At 43.9% G+C, this 22,542-nt stretch overlaps 1 protein-coding gene across 1 annotated transcript in view; it reads left to right on the top strand.

The window, feature by feature from the left end:
- The window catches only part of KMT2A (lysine (K)-specific methyltransferase 2A), a 34,035-nt gene that overhangs the window by 1,812 nt on the left and 9,681 nt on the right, over nucleotides 1-22,542 (top strand). The window contains 26 exon segments of the mRNA XM_009323558.1: nucleotides 27-1,604; nucleotides 1,606-2,256; nucleotides 3,593-3,770; nucleotides 4,166-4,400; nucleotides 5,702-5,766; nucleotides 6,573-6,944; nucleotides 7,552-7,625; nucleotides 8,253-8,381; nucleotides 9,242-9,355; nucleotides 10,537-10,683; nucleotides 10,965-11,060; nucleotides 11,875-11,995; nucleotides 12,806-12,919; nucleotides 13,883-14,067; nucleotides 14,644-14,817; nucleotides 15,630-15,740; nucleotides 15,989-16,062; nucleotides 16,587-16,780; nucleotides 17,174-17,280; nucleotides 17,425-17,562; nucleotides 18,796-18,954; nucleotides 19,245-19,362; nucleotides 19,448-19,526; nucleotides 19,779-19,939; nucleotides 20,743-20,928; nucleotides 21,593-22,542. The exon segment at nucleotides 21,593-22,542 is cut by the window's right edge and continues 3,365 nt beyond it. Of these exon segments, the coding sequence (XP_009321833.1) occupies nucleotides 27-1,604; nucleotides 1,606-2,256; nucleotides 3,593-3,770; nucleotides 4,166-4,400; nucleotides 5,702-5,766; nucleotides 6,573-6,944; nucleotides 7,552-7,625; nucleotides 8,253-8,381; nucleotides 9,242-9,355; nucleotides 10,537-10,683; nucleotides 10,965-11,060; nucleotides 11,875-11,995; nucleotides 12,806-12,919; nucleotides 13,883-14,067; nucleotides 14,644-14,817; nucleotides 15,630-15,740; nucleotides 15,989-16,062; nucleotides 16,587-16,780; nucleotides 17,174-17,280; nucleotides 17,425-17,562; nucleotides 18,796-18,954; nucleotides 19,245-19,362; nucleotides 19,448-19,526; nucleotides 19,779-19,939; nucleotides 20,743-20,928; nucleotides 21,593-22,542 (6,510 nt within the window).

Below are 22,542 nucleotides of genomic sequence, written 5' to 3'. Positions count from 1 at the left end.
GGCCGCCGTCCTCTGAACGTCTAAAGACTTCCTCGACCTTAGTCATAAATTCGCAGCTGGAGAAACCCCAAAGGATACGCAAAGAAAAGGATGGCACGCCACCTCTTACGAAAGAAGAAAAGGCTGCTGTCAGACAGAGTCCGCGCAGGATTAAGCCTGTTAGGATTATACCTTCCACCAAACGTACGGATGCCGCAATTGCTAAGCAACTCTTGCAGAAGGCTAAAAAGGGGGCGCAAAAAAAGATCGAGAAAGAAGCAGCCAAACTGCAGGGCAGGAAGGGGAGAACCCAGCTTAAAAATATCCGACAGTTCATCATGCCGGTTGTGAGTGCTATCTCTTCACGGATTATTAAAACACCCAAACGGTTCATTGAGGATGAAGACTACGATCCTCCTATTAAAATATCCAGACTAGAATCCACACCAAACAGCAGGTTCAGCGCTACGTCTTGTGGCTCCAGTGAAAAGTCCAGCGCTGCTTCTCAGCATTCGTCTCAGATGTCTTCGGACTCCTCGCGGTCCAGTAGCCCCAGCGTGGATACGTCTACGGACTCCCAGGCTTCTGAGGAGATGCAGACGCTTTCTGAAGAGCGAAGCAATACTCCAGAAGTTCATGCTCCGCTGCCTGTTTCTCAGTCCCCTGAAAACGATAATGGCGATAGGAGAAACAGAAGATTTTCTATAACAGAAAGAAGCTTTGGCCAAAGGACTGCTAAAAAGCTGTCAGCCTTACCAAGCGTGCCACAGCAGCAGTCCTCCTCCTCTCCTCCTCCCCCTTTGCTCACTCCCCCCCCACCGCTGCAGCCTGCTTCCAGCATCTCGGACCATACCCCTTGGCTTATGCCTCCTACCATACCGTTAGCCTCACCCTTTCTTCCTGCTTCTGCTGCCCCGATGCAAGAGAAACGGAAGTCGATTCTGCGAGAGCCGACGTTTAGGTGGACCTCCCTGAAGCATTCCAGGTCAGAACCACAGTACTTCTCATCAGCAAAATATGCCAAAGAGGGACTTATTCGCAAACCGATATTCGATAACTTCAGACCCCCACCGCTGACACCGGAGGACGTTGGCTTTGCATCCGGCTTCTCAACGCCAGGTGCTACAGCTCCAGCACGTCTGTTTTCTCTTCACTCTGGAACGAGGTTTGATATGCACAAGAGAAGTCCTCTCCTGAGAGCGCCCAGATTCACGCCGAGCGAGGCCCACTCCAGGATCTTTGAGTCTGTAACTCTGCCCTCATCGGTTGGTCGAACCACTACAGGGACCTCTGCAACGGGTGTCTCTTCTCGGAAGCGGAAGAGGAGAGTGTTTAGCCCCATCCGATCGGAACCCAGATCTCCTTCACACTCCATGAGGACGAGAAGCGGGAGACTTAGTACCTCTGACCTGACAACTCTCGCCCCACAGTCTTCTGTCTCTTCCTCATTAACTAGCATTTCTGTTAGTTCTCTTGCCACTAGTGCCTTAAATTCAACTTTTACTTTTCCTTCCCATTCCCTAACGCAGTCTGGGGAATCAGCAGAAAGAAGCCAGAGACCGAGGAAGCAGACTAGCACTCCGGCAGAGCCTTTCTCATCTAGTAGCCCTGCTCCTCTCTTTCCTTTTCTTTCCCTGGTTCACGTCGAGTCCCCAGACAGAGAGAGGCAGAAACAAGGACAGGGCGGCAGAGGAACTCTCCAAAGATAAAGACGCTGACAAAAGCCTGGAGAAGGACAAGAGCAGAGAGAAAGACAGAGAGAGAGAAAAGGAGAACAAACGGGAGTCAAGGAAAGAGAAAAGGAGAAAAGGGTCAGAAATTCAGAGTAGCTCTGCTTTGTTTCCTGTAGGTAAAATGCCCAAAGAAAAAGTTGTCAGCGAAGACGTTGCAGCATCGTCGTCTGCCAAAAAAACTGCCGGGCGGAAGAAGTCTACAGCAGTAGATCCCGCGGCAGACGTTTCCGCTGCTGCTCTGGTAGATACGGCAGCCATCAAAACCAAAACGTCCAAGAAAGGTAGAGGGGGGTTAGATAAATCAGATCTGGACCTCAGCCCCGCTGCGCCGTCTTTGGAGAAGGAAAAAGCCCTGCGTCTTTCCGCTCCTTCGTCAAGCACTGTTAAACATTCCGCTTCCTCCATCAGCTCTATGTTGGCTCAAGCAGACAAACTGCCAATGACTGACAAGAGGGTGGCCAGTCTTCTGAAAAAGGCAAAAGCCCAGCTGTACAAGATTGAGAAGAGCAAGTCCCTCAAACAAGCAGATCAGCCAAAAGCACAGGTACTCCTTTTTCCAAGTTTTTGTGGGTTTTTTTCTTTTTTTTGCTAGAGTGCGTCTTATTTTGAACTTGCGCTGAAAGTCACAAGTAGCTTTCGTATCCTAAGCATGAAGAATTAACATACCGAGCTAAGCAGCTGTTAGTGCAACAGATGGCAAACAATCCGAAAATGAGAAGCCTTGGGCAGAAGCTGAGGGGGAGAGGGAGCTGCTGTGTAGTCAGCTCAGGGGGGGAAGCTGCACGCATTTTTAGAGATCAGTACATCGTAGCTGCTTATTAGGTTACTCTGAATAAATCTAAGCAAAGTGATCATCTAGAGTAGTAGTACTCACTCTTAAAAGCACGGTTCCAGCAAGCTGCAGTAGGCTTTCTTGGCCTCGATGTTTCTTGAGGGCCCTTCTCGAGCATAAAGCTGGCTTCTGAAAGATCAAGTTGGTCTTGGTCTCTTGTCTTTTTTTAATCTTTACACGGCGATGATCTGCCCCTTACAGGCGGGAGTAAAATCCATTGGGATTTTGCATCTGGTTGGGGGGCTGTTTCCTACCGCTTTCCTCTCTTCCCTCTCCCCGTTCCCCCACCCCAAACCTACCCTTTTCTGCAGTCCTCTTTAGCTACCAGAAAGGTAGGTGAAATACACTTTCAGAGAATACTTCCTTTTTATTTAAACTTCTACTTGCCTTAATGGCACTAGTGTTGAAAATCACTAGCGCATATTTTAAATAGAAAACTCTCAAGCTTTTGTCTCTGGAATGAAGTGCATGCTTCTGTATGTCTGGCCTGCTACAGAAGAAGCCCAGGCCCTCACAATTACCTGTTTGGGGGAGTTCTTTTAGTAGGAGATATTTCAGAATCCTATGATGAAAACATGGAAAATTGCACTAAAATGCTACATTTCTTTTAGCACCTCAGAAAACACAAGCCCCTCCTCTTAAAGGCCAGCAGCTACAAAGCTATCAAACAGCTTGATTTACTTCTGGCTTCTGCTGGATCAGTTAGCACCGAATGCTAGTCTAACTGCAGTCGACTGATTTTTATGATATCAATGCCTTGATAACATGGCTTCATGAGCGAGTTTGCTTCCCAGTAGCAGGTAGAAACTTACCTTGTAATTCCAAATGAGTAACACCTCTTGTTCTTTTGAGTTTATCCTCTCTTGGATAACCGAGGCTTCGAAGGCCGAGAGTCTTTGATTTTTTTTTATCCCGATTCTTAGAAAGTGCAAGCTAAGGTATAGTTTAACTCTTTTTAGGTTGTTTAGAAGTTTCCATTAGATGTTTCCCAGCCTCATTTTGGTATCTTTCTTAGGAATACTGTCTGTTCTCATGTTCTGAAATCTAGGGACAAGAGAGCGATTCATCAGAAACGTCAGTCCGAGGACCACGAATAAAACATGTTTGCAGGAGAGCAGCTGTTGCACTGGGCCGCAAGCGAGCGGTGTTTCCTGATGACATGCCCACTCTGAGTGCCTTACCGTGGGAAGAACGGGAGAAGATACTGTCTTCCATGGGGAATGATGGTGAGTTAAGGTTTTTGGTTTTCATCTGTGGATTCATACAAAGTCAGCTTTTGTTGACTGCTTAAAATGAGGACTTCAAGTGATTAACAAGGGAAAGTATGTTAAACAGCTCTGGGCTCTCCGTTACAGTGCCACTCAAACAGGGTTAATCCTTTTAACCATTGGTAATTGTTAAAAACATGTGTCCCGCGCTACACTTCTGGTCTGCTGGGGGGCGTGTGCACGTATACATATGTACGCATACGTATATGTGTATATGCACACACTCGCACGCACCCCTTGTGTGGCTCTGCAGATCAACTTAGGCTTAATGGAATAAATTTCATTAGCAAGTTAGATGCTCCTGAAACGTTCTTTGACATCAGTCAGTTCACATCAGAAATTTTTTTTGATAGATAAGTCATCAATAGCTGGCTCAGAAGAGGCCGAACCTCTTGCTCCACCTATCAAGCCAATTAAGCCAGTTACCAGGAACAAGGCACAGCAAGAACCTCCGGTGAAGAAGGGCCGACGCTCAAGGCGCTGTGGGCAGTGTTCGGGCTGTCAGGTTCCAGAGGACTGTGGTGTCTGTACTAACTGTCTAGACAAACCCAAGTTTGGTGGGCGCAATATAAAGAAGCAGTGCTGCAAGTAAGTATGTGCCTGAGAAATTGTCTAATCCCTACGCACTTATCAGTGGGATAAGCACGCCCACGCTCCGGGACCGGGAACAGATGTACCCTGTAGCACAGGCTTTGAGTGAATTTGGCCTGGGCTGAGGCTGGATCACAGCAGGGGATTGTAAACAGTTTAACTTAAGAGTCAAGATCCTGATTCAAGGTGTGCTTGTTACAAGCTCTTTTTCTGAAGTTCACTTTGGTTTAGTCTCCCCAGTTTGACGAAACTGGCATAGCATTGAAAAGCGTTTGGTATGAGACCAGTGGCTTTCATTAGGCAGTATGGGTTTTTGCAAGGAAGGCAATGTATACATAAGTATTTATCTCTTATTCTCCCAAATTGCATTTATGAAGAACTTGTGTTTTCAAGACGATGTTTATCCGGTGTATATACACTTCATATAACAAAGATGTCTCTGGATGTCATTAAGAAATACCACTCTTCCTTGATTTTTCCTGTCATTTTTTATACATATCACTTAGCCTGAACCTTTTGCTTTTTTAAATTGCTGCATTAAATTGATTTTACCAGACTAGATAGTCTGTCTAAAAGGCAGCAACTGAAGGGGCACCAACCAAGATTGTTGTGGTATGAAAGCTATTTATAAAGCATGGCTGTGAGAATTGCTGTGTAGTGCTCATCTGTGTGAAAACACTCTGCAGCCTACAATCTGTAAGTAGTCTCACTCTTAGCAGCTTTGCCCGGGCCTCGGGCTAGGTTTCAAAACTCTTTGTAGCCCTGCTACAAGAATGAAGGCAGAAACAAAGCCTAGCCGAACTTACAGAAGACATCATACGCTAAACGTAAGAAAAATAGGAAATAAAGTTGAACGCTTACAAAAAGGCTTGGTCACCTAATCCGATTCCACTCCAAGAGTAACTGTTTTTGTCTGAAACGGCCTCAGTTTGGATTACGTAAAACCTACAGTTGAGGGAGTTTGGTGTGGTATCTTAGAGCTCTTGGAAGTATTCTGATACTTCTCAAATCTATGAAATGGAACTGATGGGTGATTTACCAGTGAAGCGGTGGTGCTACTTAAGCCGTTTTATTAACCTCAAAATCGTGTTGAGAGTGTGGAAAACCAAAAGGAAAATACAGAGGAAAGTAAGAAGTTTCTTTTGGATATCTCTGAAAGGGGGAGGAAGGTGCTTGGAAAAAGGTAGCGGGTGTACCGATAATGGTTTTTTCTCAATTTTTCACGTTGACTATTTACAAACTGCTCTCTTAAAGTCTGCATTTTTCTTATGAGTTCACGACATGCTCTTTCTTTGTAGAATGAGGAAGTGTCAGAATCTACAGTGGATGCCTTCAAAAGCCTATCTCCAGAAGCAAGCTAAAGGTAGGCTAAAAGACTTGGCTCGAGCATAGCACAAAAGAGAAACCTTCATCTCTTAAATTTTGCTCTTTGTGCTGTCATTGTGGCTACACTGAGCTTACAAAAGGTTAGTCTGCAACCAAATGTTAACAGGGAGCCTGCCTGTTCTGGTGATGTCAGGTAAAAGTTGCAGGAGCGATGCGAGTACAGGCAGCATCTGTACTCTGTAACAGTGGCTGTCTCTTTTGGCACTAGACTTGTAGTTTTTCCTTCCTTTTGTAGGGAGCTGCTGCTGATGGCTGGTCAGTCTCCCCTCTGCCCTTCAGGTGAAGCATTTCTCAGAGGTTTGCCTGCTCCTGAGTGCCACAGGGCCTCTTGGAGCCTCCTTGTCTCTGACATAAGGCTTAAGTGAGCCGTCACACATGTTCTGTTAAATCCCCGCATTCTTAGTAGCAGACCTCTGGAGGTCTGCGTGTTAGTGTGACAGCGGTCAGGCGGCTGCCTTGAACTCCCTGAACTTCGCCATACAAAGTCTGCTTTCTCCTTTGCGCAGTTAAGCTCTGAATCTGCTTTACTACAGAAGGGTTTTGCTTACTGCTCTGTCAGAATAGAGGCCCGAGGTATTAGAACGCAGATCGCAGCATAAGCCAAGCGCGTTAATTTTACCAACAAAAGCTCTTATTTTTTTGAGTACCAATCTTTTCTTTTGTACGACAGAATGACAAAATTCGGACATCAAAGTGTCTGTTTCCTTATTTTAAAAAAGCAGCAAATCATTTGAAGTCACACCGTTTTGTCTGTGTTGCTTTATTAATGCTTCTTCTTCCTAGCTGCAAAAAAGAAAGAGAAGAAATCGAAGACAAACGAAAAGAAAGAAAGCCATTCTGGAAAGAACCAGTTGGACTCTGGACAGAAACAAACTCCTCAGACTATCGTATCGAGAGAAGACAATGCGGTAAAGAAGAGCAGTGAACCTGCCCGTAAGCCCGTTGAGGAGAAGCATGAGGATGGGAATTCCTCCGTTCCAGTGTCGGAGCCCAAACAGGTCCCTGCATCTGGTACCAGAAAGACTGGCAAACAGGTGTCCCAGCCAGTACAGCTCCCTCCTGCTCAGCCACCGAGCTCAGGACCTTTGAAAAAAGAAGCACCTAAACTTACCGCTTCTGAGCCTAAGAAAAAGCAGACTCCCCAGCCAGAAATAGGTAAATGGGACTGTTTATCCTCAGTCTGTTTGAGTCACGTTAAGTAACAGTACCGCTAAAAGCTGTTGGATTTTAAAACTGATAAATGCTTTATGATCTGGTGAAATTACAGCAGATTATTTTGGAATTTTTTCTTAGAACTGGCTTCCTTTTTATTGAACTACAGTGTATGTTGGGGCGGGGAGTAAGATGGCCATCCTTATTGTGATTTTTTTTAGTCATGTAGTCTTGGCAGTCTTGAAGTATATTTTCAATACTGTTAAGTCTGAATGTGAAACGAGAAGAATGTAATCGTTGTACTACAAAAACACAGCCCGCTGTTGCACGTAGTACAGAAGAGTGTGAACAGTGACCAACAAGGCAGCTCCAGGACTTCTGTGGCTTTGCACCCACAATGCTTCAGATTTTTAGCAGAGCAAACTCTCCTGGTCATGCCTCGAGGAGACTGCTCAAGGCATAGTTGGTGAGGTGCAGTCACAGGAGAGGGTGGAAAAATTCTAGTCTAAAATTCATCGCACGTGACCCAGCTGATTTTTTTTTTCCCTTTTCTTCTCTACAGGTGGCTGTTAGTTACTTGAAATACTCATAATTTTTCCCCCCTTCCTAGGCACAGAACAAAGCAAACAGAAAAAAATTGCTCCCCGTCCAACTTTCCCTGTGAAACAGAAACCAAAAGAAAAGGTGAATACTGTTTTTTGTACACAGTCAGTAAATTTCAAGGACCTGGAACTTCTGTCTGTCTAGAAAGTAGAACTGTATTACTTAACCCTTTTGCAGAGGTGTTTTGTTTTTTTTTTTGTACTTGTGGCAGTATGTGGATACCAAAGTACCTGGCATATGCCTAAGATTCGGTTTAGATGTTGAATCGTTCTCCAAGACTTGTACATTGTGGGGTGGAGGCTAGCTTTTCCATAAAAAATGGAACTACCTTCGTCTCAAAAACAACTCCATTATGGAAAAAAAAAAAAACCAGAATTGTCTTATTTAAATATGAGAGAGAAGTGCGTAGGGACTAATTGCACCCAGAGTTGCCCCACTGCAGCAAAATGAAAATCAGCGCTCTGATGAGAGAGAACAACATGATGTTAGAGGAAAATGCAGCAAATTAAATTAGAAATGTAATTGTGTGTGGAATGCTCTTAAGAAATGGTTTGCAGAATAGTTACTTTCTTGCAGCTTTTACACACTCGTTAATTCTGTGATGGTTTGGGGGTTTTGTCTGTGCATTACCTACGGCGTTTAATGTAATTACTGGTTAAGTTTTAACGTTCGGGGTTGGGATTAATGCAGGCTCCTTTACTTGACTAGGAAAAGCCCCCTCCTATAAGCAAGCCAGAAAGCAGCACGCTGAATTTGCTCAGCACTCTGACTAACGGAAGCAGTTCCAAGCAAAAGCCACCTACAGATGGAGTCCACAGAATCCGAGTGGATTTCAAGGTAGAGGACAAAATGTTTTAAGTATTTGAATGTTACCTGGCTCTAAACACTGGAACTAGAGTCCCTCAAGAGTGCTGGCAGTGACTTCTAAGTTTGTGTGTCTGGTACTGTTCAGAGAGAACTGCAAATAGGAGCCTTCGTGACGAGTCACTCGGTTGATTTTTAGAAGTTTGTTATGCCTTTTTTTTCTTGCAATTAGAGTACTGGATGAAGAGACACTTAAAGCTTTAAAACCTTAACTGTCAATGTGTGAGGATGAGCAAGAATTTGAGGTTTATGAAGAATTATTCCATTAAGATGGAACTATAAAACCTTACCACAACTTGAGCCAACAAGATTTGGGGAAAATGTTAGTAACTTGTAATTGACAACATTTTGGGTATATCTGGGGTTTTAAACTGATAAATCATGTACTTTTTTGAACAACAGTGTTGAAATAATAAAAATTAATATTTTCCTAATAATTTTTCAGTCCATCTATAAGTGTTGATACTGGAGATTATAGCGAGATCTCATAAGTGTTTTATACAAATATGGAGTTTTAATAAAGTATAATTCTTCTGAAATTTCACTTTTAGTAATAATTGTGCAATCGTGAAAAACTTTGTCTTGTTCCTTAGGCTTGCTTTCCGTAGAAGGAAGGCTAGCGTATTATTGAGCTCTCTTGGCAAGAACAGCGCTGAGATGTGACTATTCCAATATGCACTATAAAGTAGACCAAGGTAGAAGTTGAAATTATTTCGGTTTGAGACCACTTAATCACAGGCACAGAATGCATAAAGCAGCAATCAATGTGAGCACTTTATACTGATGTTGTATTGCCTTATTCTGCATGGTGACGTATCCTTTTGTACTTTCAGGAGGACTGTGAAGTGGAGAATGTTTGGGAGATGGGTGGGTTAGGCATCGTCACCTCGGTACCTATTACTCCCAGGGTGGTCTGTTTTCTCTGTGCCAGCAGTGGACATGTGGAGGTAAAGCATTGTGTTCTGCTGTTGATGACTTAGTTACAGCACCACGTTGTTAGAAAAATAAATAAATAAATAATATCATGACCTTAATCCAAGAGAAATTAAAACAATACCTGTAAAACTGCCCTTGATACTAAAATGCAAGGTATTTAAAATCAGTTTGGAAACTTCTGCGGTGCTTACTTTGCAGGTGAACTGTATTAGACGTAAAGAATAGCGTATTTGAGAGCACCTGGGTCTCCTCTTAATTTGGAATCCTACATCTGATGTGAAGCAGGGCCTTTGCTTTCTTTTAACTCGAAATAAGAAAGGCTGCCCGATAATGTTAAAGGGCTTTAGGCAGCGTTGACTTTCCCGGGTATGTCTGTATCTGCTGAGAGCTGCAAACCATTACTGAAACGTGACTGGAAAGATTCTGGTGCTGTATAAAGAGCTGGATGTGGGCTTAAGAAGTGTTAAATGCGTTTCCAGGTATAGATAGGTGCCTTCTCAACATCTTCAGACCAGCTGTCCTGGGAAGGTGATGCTAGCACTCTAGAAAAGGCTTGGTTGTGAAGAGTGAACAATATTTGGGGAAAAGGGGGTTAAGTTCTGTATGTGGACATCAGTGCACTTGAGGACCGTGAAGGTCCAGTGGGGCATGGAGCCATCCCCTTCTCAGTCAGGTTGCTCAAGGGGACAAAGGATTCTTCTGTCCCCCATGAGCCTGTGGTGTTCGTGCCCCAAGGACGATTCTTTTTCTAGTATGGCCAGCCTTCTAGGGGATACATAGAAATTAGAAGAGCTTTCACATGGGCCACCTAAGCTGAATGGAGGGAGGAACGTCTCTCTTGGCTCCGCATATCCCTTCCTTCTGCACCAAGTGTTTCTTCTGGTGCAGTTGACTTGTGTTACAGCAGGGGAGGGAGATGCTGAAGAGCCCTATAGGCCTTTGCCGGTACTCAGAACTCTTAGATAGCAGGTACCAAACTCCCCTCTGCTGCTAGATGCCTAGTCTGGGTAGATGAGCACGTATTTGGATTATCTGAAGTACGCGCACAGTTTCCCTCTTAAAATATGCCAGTAGATATCCTTGTTCTGTCAGTTGTAAAGCAGAATTCAAAGTAGTTGGGAGCGCGAGGGGGCTTGTTTGGGAATTCAGAGCAGCTTCTGACTTGCTAAAACCTCCCTCTCCCCCCTTGCAGTTTGTGTATTGTCAGGTCTGTTGTGAGCCTTTCCACAAGTTCTGCTTAGAGGAGAGCGAGCGGCCCCTGGAGGACCAGCTGGAAAACTGGTGCTGCCGTCGCTGCAAGTTCTGCCACGTGTGTGGGAGACAGCACCAGGCCACCAAGGTACCCCCAAACCGCCGGGAGACCCGGCGGGCATCCCCCGCACTGCTCCCAGAGCTCCTCTCGCTCCAGAGCTCAGCTCACGAGCGTGCACCGGGGAGCAGGGAAGCGCAGTCTCTGCGCGAGCGCCGCTGTGCGCTGGGGAGAACGCCTCTCGAGTTGCTTCATTTGCAGCTTCTTCCTCTTGCCCCAAATGGGGGATCCAACATAAAACGAAAGTGTCCAGGATTTTGTATCCCTTTGAAGGGTCTCTGTTCCAATGCTTTTTCCCCTTATTCTTGTAGCAATTGCTGGAGTGTAACAAGTGCCGAAACAGCTATCACCCTGAGTGCCTGGGCCCAAACTACCCAACAAAACCCACCAAGAAAAAGAAAGTTTGGGTGAGGGATTTTGATTTCTCTTTTGGGTAGTTCACTCGTTGACTGATCATAACACTGTGGGCCAGAGCTCTGCAGATTAATTGCTCTGATGCAATCGCTTAGCTTTTTAAGGCAGGATGGCAACCTTCCATTGTGTTGGAAGGTACTTTTGGAAATCGATAATGAGGTGGGTTGTTGATAAGGTTTGGAACAAGCAGGATTTTTAAAGAGCTTACACCTTTGTTAGTTGTAGTAATTCTTCTGATCATAGTCCCAGAATGTGGAAGAAGCTCTTTAGAATGGAAGCATTTACCTTGTTATCAAATGTATCAGTTGATACTGGTATTGCGAGTTTATTTGGATTAATTGCACTATTTTGTGTCTTTCAAGTTTTTGTTCTAAACAAGTGCGAAAGCTTTGCCTATAGTGTATTTGGTACTAATAGTTTTTAGGTGTTTTCTACTATGATATCCTCAGAGTTGGAAATCTGTTAAAATAAGACTTCATATTTTGGGTCAGAAGAAATGCCACAACTACATATGCTGTTTTATGTGAAGGGAAAGGTGATGTTTTCTCCAGTGCAAATACGAAGGACAGAAAAACTATACTGTGATTTATTTTCATTTTTTTTCTTGTTGCATGATCGCCGTCTTACCGTAAAAGGGGGGAGCGCTCTTCTTTTTAGTGAGTTTCGGTATTTGAGACTCCTTATTCTGTTGTATAAGCTCTCTGCACTCATTAAACAATAAAAACTGTGAAACGCATCGTTAGGACTAAAGCGCAGAAACCACTGGATAAAAGCAAGTAACTGTTGCCAAACACATTCCTTTTCCAGATATGTACCAAATGTGTTCGCTGCAAGAGCTGTGGATCCACAACACCAGGCAAAGGGTGGGATGCGCAGTGGTCTCATGACTTCTCGCTGTGTCATGATTGTGCCAAACTCTTTGCTAAAGGTACATAAAGTTGTGATTCTTTACAGCAGGAGCCTCTTCAGCTGCTCGGTTTTGAGTTAGACAGCGTCAGTGTAGAGCGAACAGAGGGCCTGCAGGGCAGGTGAGCTTGTCACGGTACAAACAGGAGTGAAAGCTAGTGTTAGGGTCAAGCATGAAAGCACGTGTAATAGTTTCTGTGGGAAACTATTACAGGTTCTTAGATTTTACAGTGGCCAACAAAAGTCACCACTGTTTTATTGTCAGAGTTTGAGGCTTCCAGAACTTAAACGCTGTACCATATAAAGCAATTATTACACACCTGTTGGCCCAGGGTTTCAAGTAGCAGTTGAGAAAAAGACATTTTAAAGGAATCCTGACCTAAAAGCAACAAAATTCCTATTGTAAAGCGGTTGTTCCTTCTTGTGTTAGTTACTGTTGTTGACGCCTTTGAATTTAGGAGGGGGCGCTCTGGGGGAAAAACCTCAGGGTAGAAAATCTTGACTGTTCCACCTAATTTCTTGCCTGTATGTCATCTTTGTCCTTTTGTTTTACTCTGTAAAGCTGATTGCCTATAGTATTTTGTTAGTCTCACCACCCCCCAAAAATGGGTACCCGGTAATGGAATTCTAGAGTAGTCAGTGGTCTTCCAAGCAGGTTATTTTTGCGGCCGCTGTTTTACAGTGTTGTAAAAGTAGATGTAACTGTAACAGCAGCTTACTGGTGGGGGTTTTCAGAGAGCTGCTTTCTTAGCATACTAGTAAGTAACAGCCCAGCCTTTAAGATGTGTGCGTGGCAGCGGAACTTCTGATAAAAATCACGTCTTGTTTGCAGGAAATTTTTGTCCTCTCTGTGACAAATGCTATGATGATGACGACTATGAGAGCAAGATGATGCAGTGCGGGAAATGCGACCGCTGGGTCCACTCCAAATGTGAAAACCTTTCTGGTAAGGCAAATCCTTATCTCCTCAGCACTTAAGAACGCGGGGCAGCGAGTAGACCAAAGCCATCCAGTTTTGGACCTTTCTACCAGAGCGTTATGTTAACACCCTCACCTGTTGTGACCTACCTGAAAAATACCTGTAGAATGGCTACAGGTAGACCAGTACTAATATCAATGACATCCTGAAAGCGTAGGACTTGCCTCAAATGCAGTATCGCTCAGTTAGTTGCACAAGACGCTTTTGTTACGTGAAAAGTGTTTCAGTTAGACAGTTGTCGTGGTTTAACCTCAGTCGGCAACTGAGCACCACACAGCCGCTCGCTGACTCCCCCCCACCCTGCTGGGCCCCCCCCGGTGGGATGGGGGAGAGAATTGGAAGGGTAGAAGTGAGAAAATGCATGGGTTGAGATAAAGACAGTTTAATAGGTAAAGCAAAAGCTGCGTGTGCAAGCAAAGCAAAACAAGGAATTCATTCACTGCTTCCCATGGGCAGGCAGGTGTTCAGCCATCCCCAGGAAAGCAGGGCTCCATCACGCGTAACGGTTACTTGGGAAGATAAACGCCATCACTCCAAATGCCCCCCCCTTCCTTCTTCTTCCGCCAGCTTTATACACTGAGCATGATGTCCCATGGTATGGGATATCCCATTGGCCAGCTTGGGTCAGCTGTCCTGGCTGTGCCCCCTCCCAGCTTCTTGTGCACCTCCAGCCTTCTCAGTCGGTAGAGCATGAGAAGCTGAAAGGTCCTTGACTAGTGTAGGCATTACTTAGCAACAACTAAAACATCGGTGTGTTATCAACATTATTCTCATACTAAACCCAAAACACAGCACTGTACCAGCTACTAGGAAGGAAATTAACTCTATCCCAGCCGAGACCAGGACAACAGCAAGTGCAGAGTAGGGGTTTTTCCCTATGTCCATCCTTCAGTAAAGTAGTTCAGATTGTTATTTTATTTTTGTCTCCAGATGAAATGTATGAGATACTCTCTAACTTGCCTGAGAGTGTAGCATACACCTGCATTAACTGTACGGAGCAGCATCCTGCAGAGTGGCGTCTGGCACTGGAAAAGGAGCTGCAGGTTTCCTTAAAGCAGGTTTTAACAGCCCTGTTGAATTCTAGAACGACTAGCCACTTGCTGCGGTATCGACAGGTAAGCTGGAGCCTCGCGTCCCGTTAATATATTCTGGCTTGAAGTGTTGCCTGGCATTCAGCTGAATTCTGGTATTGCTGTGCATCATACTGCAGAAGTGTCTTTATCGTACTTAGAACGACATGTGCTGTGATTTTTGTTTTCTTTCTTTTGTTCATTCCTATGGAAACAAAGAAGTGGGTGATACGACTTGCGAGGCTAAAAGAAAAAAAAGAGGGTAAAGTTCTTCAAGGAATGGGAGGATTTAGCTCTGTGATGGCGAAGGTGCTTTTTTGACAGAAGAACAGGATCTTAGCCTTCAAATATATATTCGGAAATAAGACTTCTGAAAAATGCGTTTGATCCTTATAGCTGATCACTCTGCTCTGCTGTGCGCCTTACAGGTCAGGAGCAGAAAGCCCGTTAAGATCTTTTCATTTTTGTCCCTATGTTTTGGACAGGAATTCAGAACTTGAGTCTCCTTTCTTTCACATTAGCGAGAATCTCTGGGCCAATAAATGTGCGTGGGAGTATGTCATGAGTACCAGCCACACTTCAATAGCCAATGTCCCTCTCTCTGGTTGCTGATGTTAACAGGCAGCAAAACCGCCTGATTTAAATCCCGAGACGGAAGAGAGTATCCCATCCAGAAGCTCTCCTGAAGGTCCCGATCCTCCTGTCCTAACGGAAGTCAGTAAACAGGAGGAGCAGCAACCTCTGGATCTGGAGGGAGTGAAAAGAAAAATGGATCAAGGATGTTACACTTCGGTGGTATGTCAAAGTTTCAGTGTTCCACTCTAATAATAGATCCTATGAATTGCTTTATGACCCGTGGTGTTTATTACAGAGCATGCTTGAGCCTTTTCTTTATGAACAAGGAAACAGGTTAGCGTGCTGCTAAAAATAATTCTGGCTGGCACTCGTGTTAATGTGGGCCCAAAGGCATGTGATTTACACTGTTGTATGGCTCCCTTTAACCAGCAGTGATACCTGGTTAAACCCCTTTTGCTCTTAGTCAGATGTTTACGTTGGGGGAAACAGGATAGGTCATCCTTCATGTGCAAATTCTAACTGAAGGCCTAGCCAAATAACACCGATGGTAGTTATATGGAAACTAGTAATTCATGTGCGGAGGGATGATCTCTTTAGGGGTCATTTATACAAAATGCTAACGTTGACCGAATCAGTTTTCTTTGTAGGGAACAGCCTTTTCCTCTTTTTTCCCTGCAGAGCCTGTAATCTTGAGGAAGACTGTATATTGCAAAGTGCTAGGCAAACGTGCTGTTGCCAGATTTTGGCCAAATCCTTGTGAGGTAGCTAGCTTAGCCGATTTAAAATCAGTCAGCAGTCAACTCCTGGTAGAAGGAAGAAGTGAACCGTTATGGCAGTTCTGCCAGCCAGTTTGCAAATGCACAGGGCTGCTTGGTTCTTTACAGCCAACTTCTTTTTCTGCTTTTAAGTCGATGCTCTGGTTCAGTCTTCTAGTCATCTGGATGCTCACTTGATGCCTTAAAGAATTGGTGGATGGTGTAGCTGTACAAGAGACAATCCCGTTAATGTGAAATTCTGTGGCTTTCTTATAGTTGGATTTTAGTGATGATATCGTGAAGATAATTCAAGCAGCCATTAATTCTGATGGAGGGCAGCCGGAAGTTAAGAAAGCCAATAGCATGGTCAAGTCCTTCTTTATTCGGGTGAGCCGGACTACAGTTATTTTGAAATCTGCTTGGTATCATATCGCTGCTTGTTGCTGTTGGAATCCAAAGGGTCCATCACGCTTACCATTGCTTGGGTATTTCCAGGAATGAAATAGGACATTGTCAGAGTTGTTGACGTTAATGAAATCTTACTAGTTGTGCATTTACAGTAGATCTTGGCTGAACGTCTTTGAAATTTTGGGTGTGTTGTATAACATTTCTAATGGAGTGTTGTTTTCCTTCAGCAAATGGAGCGTGTTTTTCCATGGTTCAGTGTAAAAAAGTCCAGATTTTGGGAGCCAAATAAAGTAACAAGCAAGTAAGTAATTGTTCTGTGTCTGACTGCGACACCCTGCGGTTTGCCAGCTGTCAAAGCAAAAAGTACCAAGAGAGCCTGTTTGTGGGTTTGGGTTTTCTGTTTTTCTTTCCTTTTCCCTTTGTGTGGTTTTGTTTTTGTTTTGTTTTTAAGAAGTTAAACAGTAATCCCACTCCCAGGTTTTGTATACATTTCCTTGTTCTAAAGCAGAGTAACCAAAAACTTTATTTAGAACAGGGTATATTGTGTGTCGTCTTGTCAGTCCTGTCCTTCCTTCCGCCTCCTCCTCCTCACCCCCATTTGGTGCGGCCCTTCTTCTGTATCTGTTACCCTCAAAAGAAACAGACAGCTACATCACAAACCTTAAAATGTAAGTGACCAGTCATAGCCTTTGTTGAGAGCGTGTGTGGACTGTAAGTAATTAAATGAGTTGTTACCGTATATTGAATGTCAGTAGTGCTGGTAGACAGGGCACAAGGTCCTCTGCCGTAGTCGGGTCTGACAGCTGACTCCTTGTTGCATTTCAGCAGTGGTATGTTGCCGAATGCAGTGCTGCCCCCTTCGCTTGACCATAATTATGCTCAGTGGCAGGAGCGTGAAGAGAACAACCGCACTGAACAGCCCCCTCTGATGAAGAAAATCATTCCAGCTCCAAAACCCAAAGGGCCTGGAGAGCCAGATTCACCAACTCCTCTACATCCTCCTACACCACCTATCTCTAGTAAGAAAACAGATTGCAGCGCTATTGGTCCCAAACCTAGAGTGCTTCATTCCAAACCTCCCAGTAGTAAAGAGAGGGCGTTATTAGTTCTGTATGCGACTGAAGAATTTTGGAGACCTCTGTGACCTGAAATCATTCAGAGGCTGTTACATATGAGATGTTTCTGAGCTGAGCTTGGGCCCAGAAATACATTTGCACCTGCCTCTTTTCCCCAAGAACAAGGGCTGTGTAGAGGCTGATGTGTGCTTTTCCTTGCTTTACCAGCTGGCTATTGAAAACTCTAGGCTGCTGTTTGGCTCTTCTACCCTGTTCACTTAACTGACAATCTCTCCAGATGAATTTTTGCCGCCCTGACTTTCAAGCATAAACAGTGTTCTCTCTCTTAACTAAAAGGCTCCGACAGAAGCCGAGAGGATAGTCCTGAACTTAACCCACCTCCGGATGTAGAAGACAACAGGCAGTGCGCATTGTGCCTGAAATACGGTGATGACAGTGCTAATGTGAGTATCTGGCACGTGGCCATTTCGATAGGAGCTGGTTGAAACAGTACTGTAGATTTGGAACTGTGGATAGGCTGGACGCTTTTTGTGCGTTGCTGTGTCTCCGTGGAACATTTGAAAAGAATGTTTCCTTCCGTTCTTTAGGATGCTGGACGGCTTCTCTATATTGGCCAAAATGAATGGACACATGTGAACTGTGCTTTGTGGTCAGCAGAAGTATTTGAAGATGATGATGGTTCTCTGAAAAACGTGCACATGGCTGTGATCAGGGGAAAGCAGCTGGTGGGTATAAGTAAAGAACACGTTGTTAAACTTCATGCTGATTTCCACAGAACCAAGACAGGAACCCGGCTAAAAGATTCCTTGTGTGTGTTTTTTCTGCTCTGTCCTCTCCTTGCTTTTTTTTTTTGTTTGTTTGTTTTTTACGCTGTGTGTAATAGAACTGACTGAAGATCAGAATACAATATTTCAGTTCAGAAATATTGTGGAGACCAAAAGGAACTTGTAACGGGAGAATTGGAGTCATGTTTTTCTCAGAAGGTCTTCGATTGCAAGTGCTATACCTTAAGCAGTTGATGCCATATCTGTAGTCACAACCTGTTTTTAAAAGTAATACAGAATGTCTAAAGCACGGCCAAGTGCCGTGTTAGAGCCCAACAGCTATCCCTCTAGTACAAGGACTTACCAGATCCTCCGTTGCAGTCCGAACTGATGACAGCAGAGGAACTCAAAAGGAGGGAGAGCAAGCCTGTACCTGGTATTTTGACCTAGGTTAAAATTTATATATGTGTAAAAGAAATAAAAATTGAAAGCAAGTATTGTCCAATTCAAGGTGTTGAGCAGGGAACATTTTCATGTTTGAGTATAGATGAAGGATCTTGACATCTGGCTTGTACGTAGCTACCCTGTTAAATACTGTAAAAAGAATGATGGTGGTGTCTCTTTTTTCTGAACTCCTAAGCAGTCTTAGAAAACGAAATAATCTTCCTATTGTGAATCGGTTGTTGCTTACTTTCCAGAAGAATGAAATGAGGCTGGATGCATGACTAGAAATTAGTTTGTCCAAATTTTGTTTGTTTTCATATTGCATCAGTTGGTCCTAAATATTTATTAAAACGGCGGAAGCAGTGGAATAGGACTGCTCTTAGCCAGTAGTAAGCCGCCCACGGGGGGCAATACTCTGTGCAGGAGAAATAGCTGAGACATTATTCGGTGAAGGTTGCGAATATGACACTTGGATATGAAGTACAAGCAAGAAAGTCTGAGGCCTGGAGGAACCAGCCTGCAAATGCAAAAGTTGTTCTGCGTGAGGGATCCTTCTTCCTCTCGCCTCCTCCCCCATGTCTCAATTGTGCACGTGAGTCACGGTAGTGAAATGTTACAGCCATGAAGTGGGAGGTGAGGCATTACTCTAAACTTCTGTCTGTGCCGAAAAAAACAACTGACGACAGTAATGGTAGCCTGGTTTTAGAAGGGATTAATTTTTACCTTTTTTTTTTTTTTTTGCTCTTCCAGAGATGTGAGTTCTGCCAAAAGTCGGGCGCCACAGTAGGCTGCTGCCTCACTTCCTGTACAAGTAACTATCATTTTATGTGCTCGCGAGCCAAGAACTGTGTCTTTCTGGATGATAAGAAAGTTTACTGCCAGAGGCATCGTGACTTGATCAAAGGAGAGGTGAGAGTCTTCTTTCACACCCTGCCTTGTGTGAAGGTGGGGTTAGCCTTGTAACTATGAGCGCTTTTTAGGAGTTAACATTGAATGCGTTCCTTACTAACGAGGGCCGGACTGCAGTGCTCTTGAAGAGAGGTCAGCGATACAACCGGCATGGGGAAGTTTGGCAAGTGGTACCATGTGGCAGTTCAAAAACCAAAAGACCAAACTGAGGATCGAGTTAGGCAGACTGCGTAGCGTACACGTGGTGGTTCCTTTAAAATTAACGAGTAGTTTTGTGGATTCTTGTTCAGGTGGTTCCTGAGAATGGGTTTGAAGTTCTCCGGAGAGTTTTTGTGGACTTTGAAGGGATCAGTTTGAGAAGAAAATTTCTTAGTGGCTTGGAACCAGAGAACATCCACATGATGATTGGTAAGATCTAGTCTCCGGATACTTGATCCCACCTTTAGTGCTGGTATCTGGTTCACAGAACTTTTCTGTTCCTCTTTCTGCTCAGGTTCAATGACGATAGACTGTTTAGGAATCCTGAATGACCTCTCAGACTGTGAAGATAAGTTGTTTCCCATCGGCTATCAGTGAGTATAAGCTGTTTCATGATTAGATATCTTTTAGTGTATTAAATGCCAAACCAGCGCTGAAGTAACATCTGTAAAAATCGACTGTAGCTTTCATGCGCTGTTCAGGAATCTTGTGATGCTAGGTGTGCAGCATGTTGTGCCAGGAAGCCGTTGTCCCGCGTAATTTTGAGAAACTGAAAATTTAAAATAGGAATGCTGAGGTTTACTCGACTGTTGAGTAAATTGTTTTATGTTTGAATTAACTTCCAGGTGCTCCAGGGTGTACTGGAGCACAACAGATGCCAGGAAGCGCTGTGTGTATACCTGCAAGATCATGGAGTGCCGACCTCCAGTTATAGAACCTGACATCAACAGCACTGTAGAGCATGATGATAACAGAACAATTGCCCATAGCCCGGTTCCCCTTACAGGTAATCTTTTAAGGACTTTATAAAAGTATATTCTCTACATGTTTTCGCCATAGTTTGTCCTTACCAGAAAGCCAAGTAGTGGCTAGGACCTGTGTCACCTAAACCGATTTGGACTAGAATCCACTTCAGGCTTCCAAATTATGTTACAGCGTTTAAGACTTTTTAAAAAAAAAAAAAAAAAAAAAAAGCTAAGCTCCTGAGTGTGCTGGTAACTTTGAAAACTTGAGCCAAACGACAGCTACTGTAGTAATGCTTTCTAGTAGATTAGTAGATCTAGTCTACAGATCGGAGGTTTTTCTAGTGATCTAAAACTTCAGATTGTACTTCAAGTGCCAGTGTTGATTTGTAATATGGGGGTTGTTAAATACCGTGTTGAATAGTAGTATTGCGCTGATTCTGTATTTCCAAATTGCTTTCTCTGTATCCCTAGGTGAGTTTAAAAAAAAAAAAAATCTCAACCCTATCCTTTTCAGTTCCCAGACGGTGAAGCTGTGGAAGATTTTTAAAACGTCTCTAATAGTTGTCATTGTCAACATAGACTCTTAAACTTTATTAAAAAAATAATGGAATTTCATGTGTAAGCTGAGGGATACTGTATTGCTGCAAGTATTTGAAAGCGTTCTTAGGAGAAGAAACCAGACGTTATCTGATGGCAAGGAATCGGTAATCTGTGACTTTGTGTTTATTTAACAAATACCCTGATTCTCCAAGTGAAACCTGATAGCAATATATACTTTAACAGATCACAGCTTTTAGGATTCAGTAATGGCTTATCCTGTTGTCTCTCTTCTGTACAACAACAGAAACTCTACCTAAAGACAGCCGAAATACACCTGAAATTGTAAACCCACCATCACCGGATCGTCCCTTGCATTCTCAGACCTCTAGTTCCTGTTACTATCCAGTGGTCTCGAAGGGTCCCAGGATCAGGATGCCGAGTTACCCATCCACACAGAGGTCTCCCGGCTCTAGGCCGTTACCCTCTGCAGGTATTTCAAGTGCTGTTGACTTTGATTTTTGGTTTTGGGGGAGGTTTGTTTGTTTGTTTGTTTTGGAAATATTCTTGGTTTGGTTCATGTCTTTTTCGGCTTCATCCAGAATGCGGTGTTTAGTTTTCTGTTTCTAGAGAAAATAGTGAAATGGCAATAGGTTTGAGGGAAGGAAAGTTCTGAAAATATACAGTAGAGATGGCCTGTCAAGAAATGTATGACTGAAACAAAAATTTCCCTGGGATGAAGAAAGCGGTGTTTGGGCAATGTAATAGCGGTAATGCAGAAGAGCTGTAATATAAGTTAGGGACTTAATCATCTCGGTCAGTATTTTTCCAGAGAGAATGGGGAATCTGGTATTGTAATTCAGCTACTATTTATGTATGAGTGAGTCACGTTTTGTTTCAAACCGATGTTGAAAATTCACAGGTAAAGTTGAGATACAGAACCCTGAGATACAAACTTGTCAACAGTTTGTGGTGAATACTGATTGACGGTATCAGATTTTTAATACCTCTCTCAAGTATCACCGTTACGTTAACGCTGTTTGGCTGAAAGGTTTTGCTGGTTTCTAATTTCCTGTGGTTTGTATGAAGGAATTGGGTATGCATTGATTGTGAAGGTTTCGGATCACTTGACAGTCTTTCTTGCCTTATTTTCTCAGGAAGTCCTACCCCAGTGACCCATGAAATAGTGACAGTAGGAGATCCTTTACTATCCTCTGGACTTAAGAGCATTGGCTCTAGGAGACATAGCACCTCCTCTTTGTCACAGCAGCAATCAAAACTCCGGATGATTTCCCCTACGCGAGCCGGGACCACTTACTCCAGGCACAGTGTATCTTCCGTTTCCAGCATGGGGTCCCCTTCAGAACATGAACCGAGCGTCAAAAGTACTGACCGCTTTGTGGGATCGGTGAATGCAGGTACTCCAAGCGCTCCAGTTCAGAGTTCCTCTAGCAGTTCAGGCTCCCAGAAAACAGCGGCTACAAGTGGCGGTAAAACTTACCAGCTGGATGCTTCGCAGTCTACGGAAGGAAAACATTCTGGCAGTTCAGATTTGATAGCCAAAGGTGCGCCTTCTAAGGGAGAGAAGATGAAAACGCTGACCTCAAAGGACCCAGATTATTCAGCTCATAGTTTCGCTTCTGGAGGAAACTCCAAAATGTCCACTCAACCAACCGGTTCATCGGGTGCAGAAATGAACGTTAAAATAGGAACCTTTCAAGAATGTTCAGGATCATTTTCTTCCAAAGAAGCAATATCCTTTCCACCTTTGCATCAGAGAGGCCCAAGGAAAGACAGAGATCAGCACGTGGAACCTGTACAGCCAGAGAAAACGACTGCGGTTGATGAGGTGGATGCGAAGACCTTGAAGTCTGCTGGAGTAAATAGCAGATCTCCTGCAGCAAGCGAGCAGGTAGCTTCTGCCCCTAGAGACAGGCGTCAGAAGGGGAAAAAGGTAATGAAAGACAGTTTTAAAGAGAAGCATTCCCTGAAATCTCTTACAGATTCAAGTCAAGCAGTAGGCAGCGATGAAGGAAACCTGAAACCAGAATTTGGTAATCAGGGTTTGGCAACTGAACAAATTAGCCAGAGGTTATGATAATATTCC

The sequence above is a fragment of the Pygoscelis adeliae genome, unplaced genomic scaffold, assembly GCF_000699105.1.
Source record: "Pygoscelis adeliae isolate BGI_AS28 unplaced genomic scaffold, ASM69910v1 Scaffold275, whole genome shotgun sequence".
NCBI classification, from domain to species: domain Eukaryota; kingdom Metazoa; phylum Chordata; class Aves; order Sphenisciformes; family Spheniscidae; genus Pygoscelis; species Pygoscelis adeliae.
The sequence above is the reverse complement of the archived record's forward strand: the minus strand, read 5'-3'. Positions and strand labels throughout refer to the sequence as shown.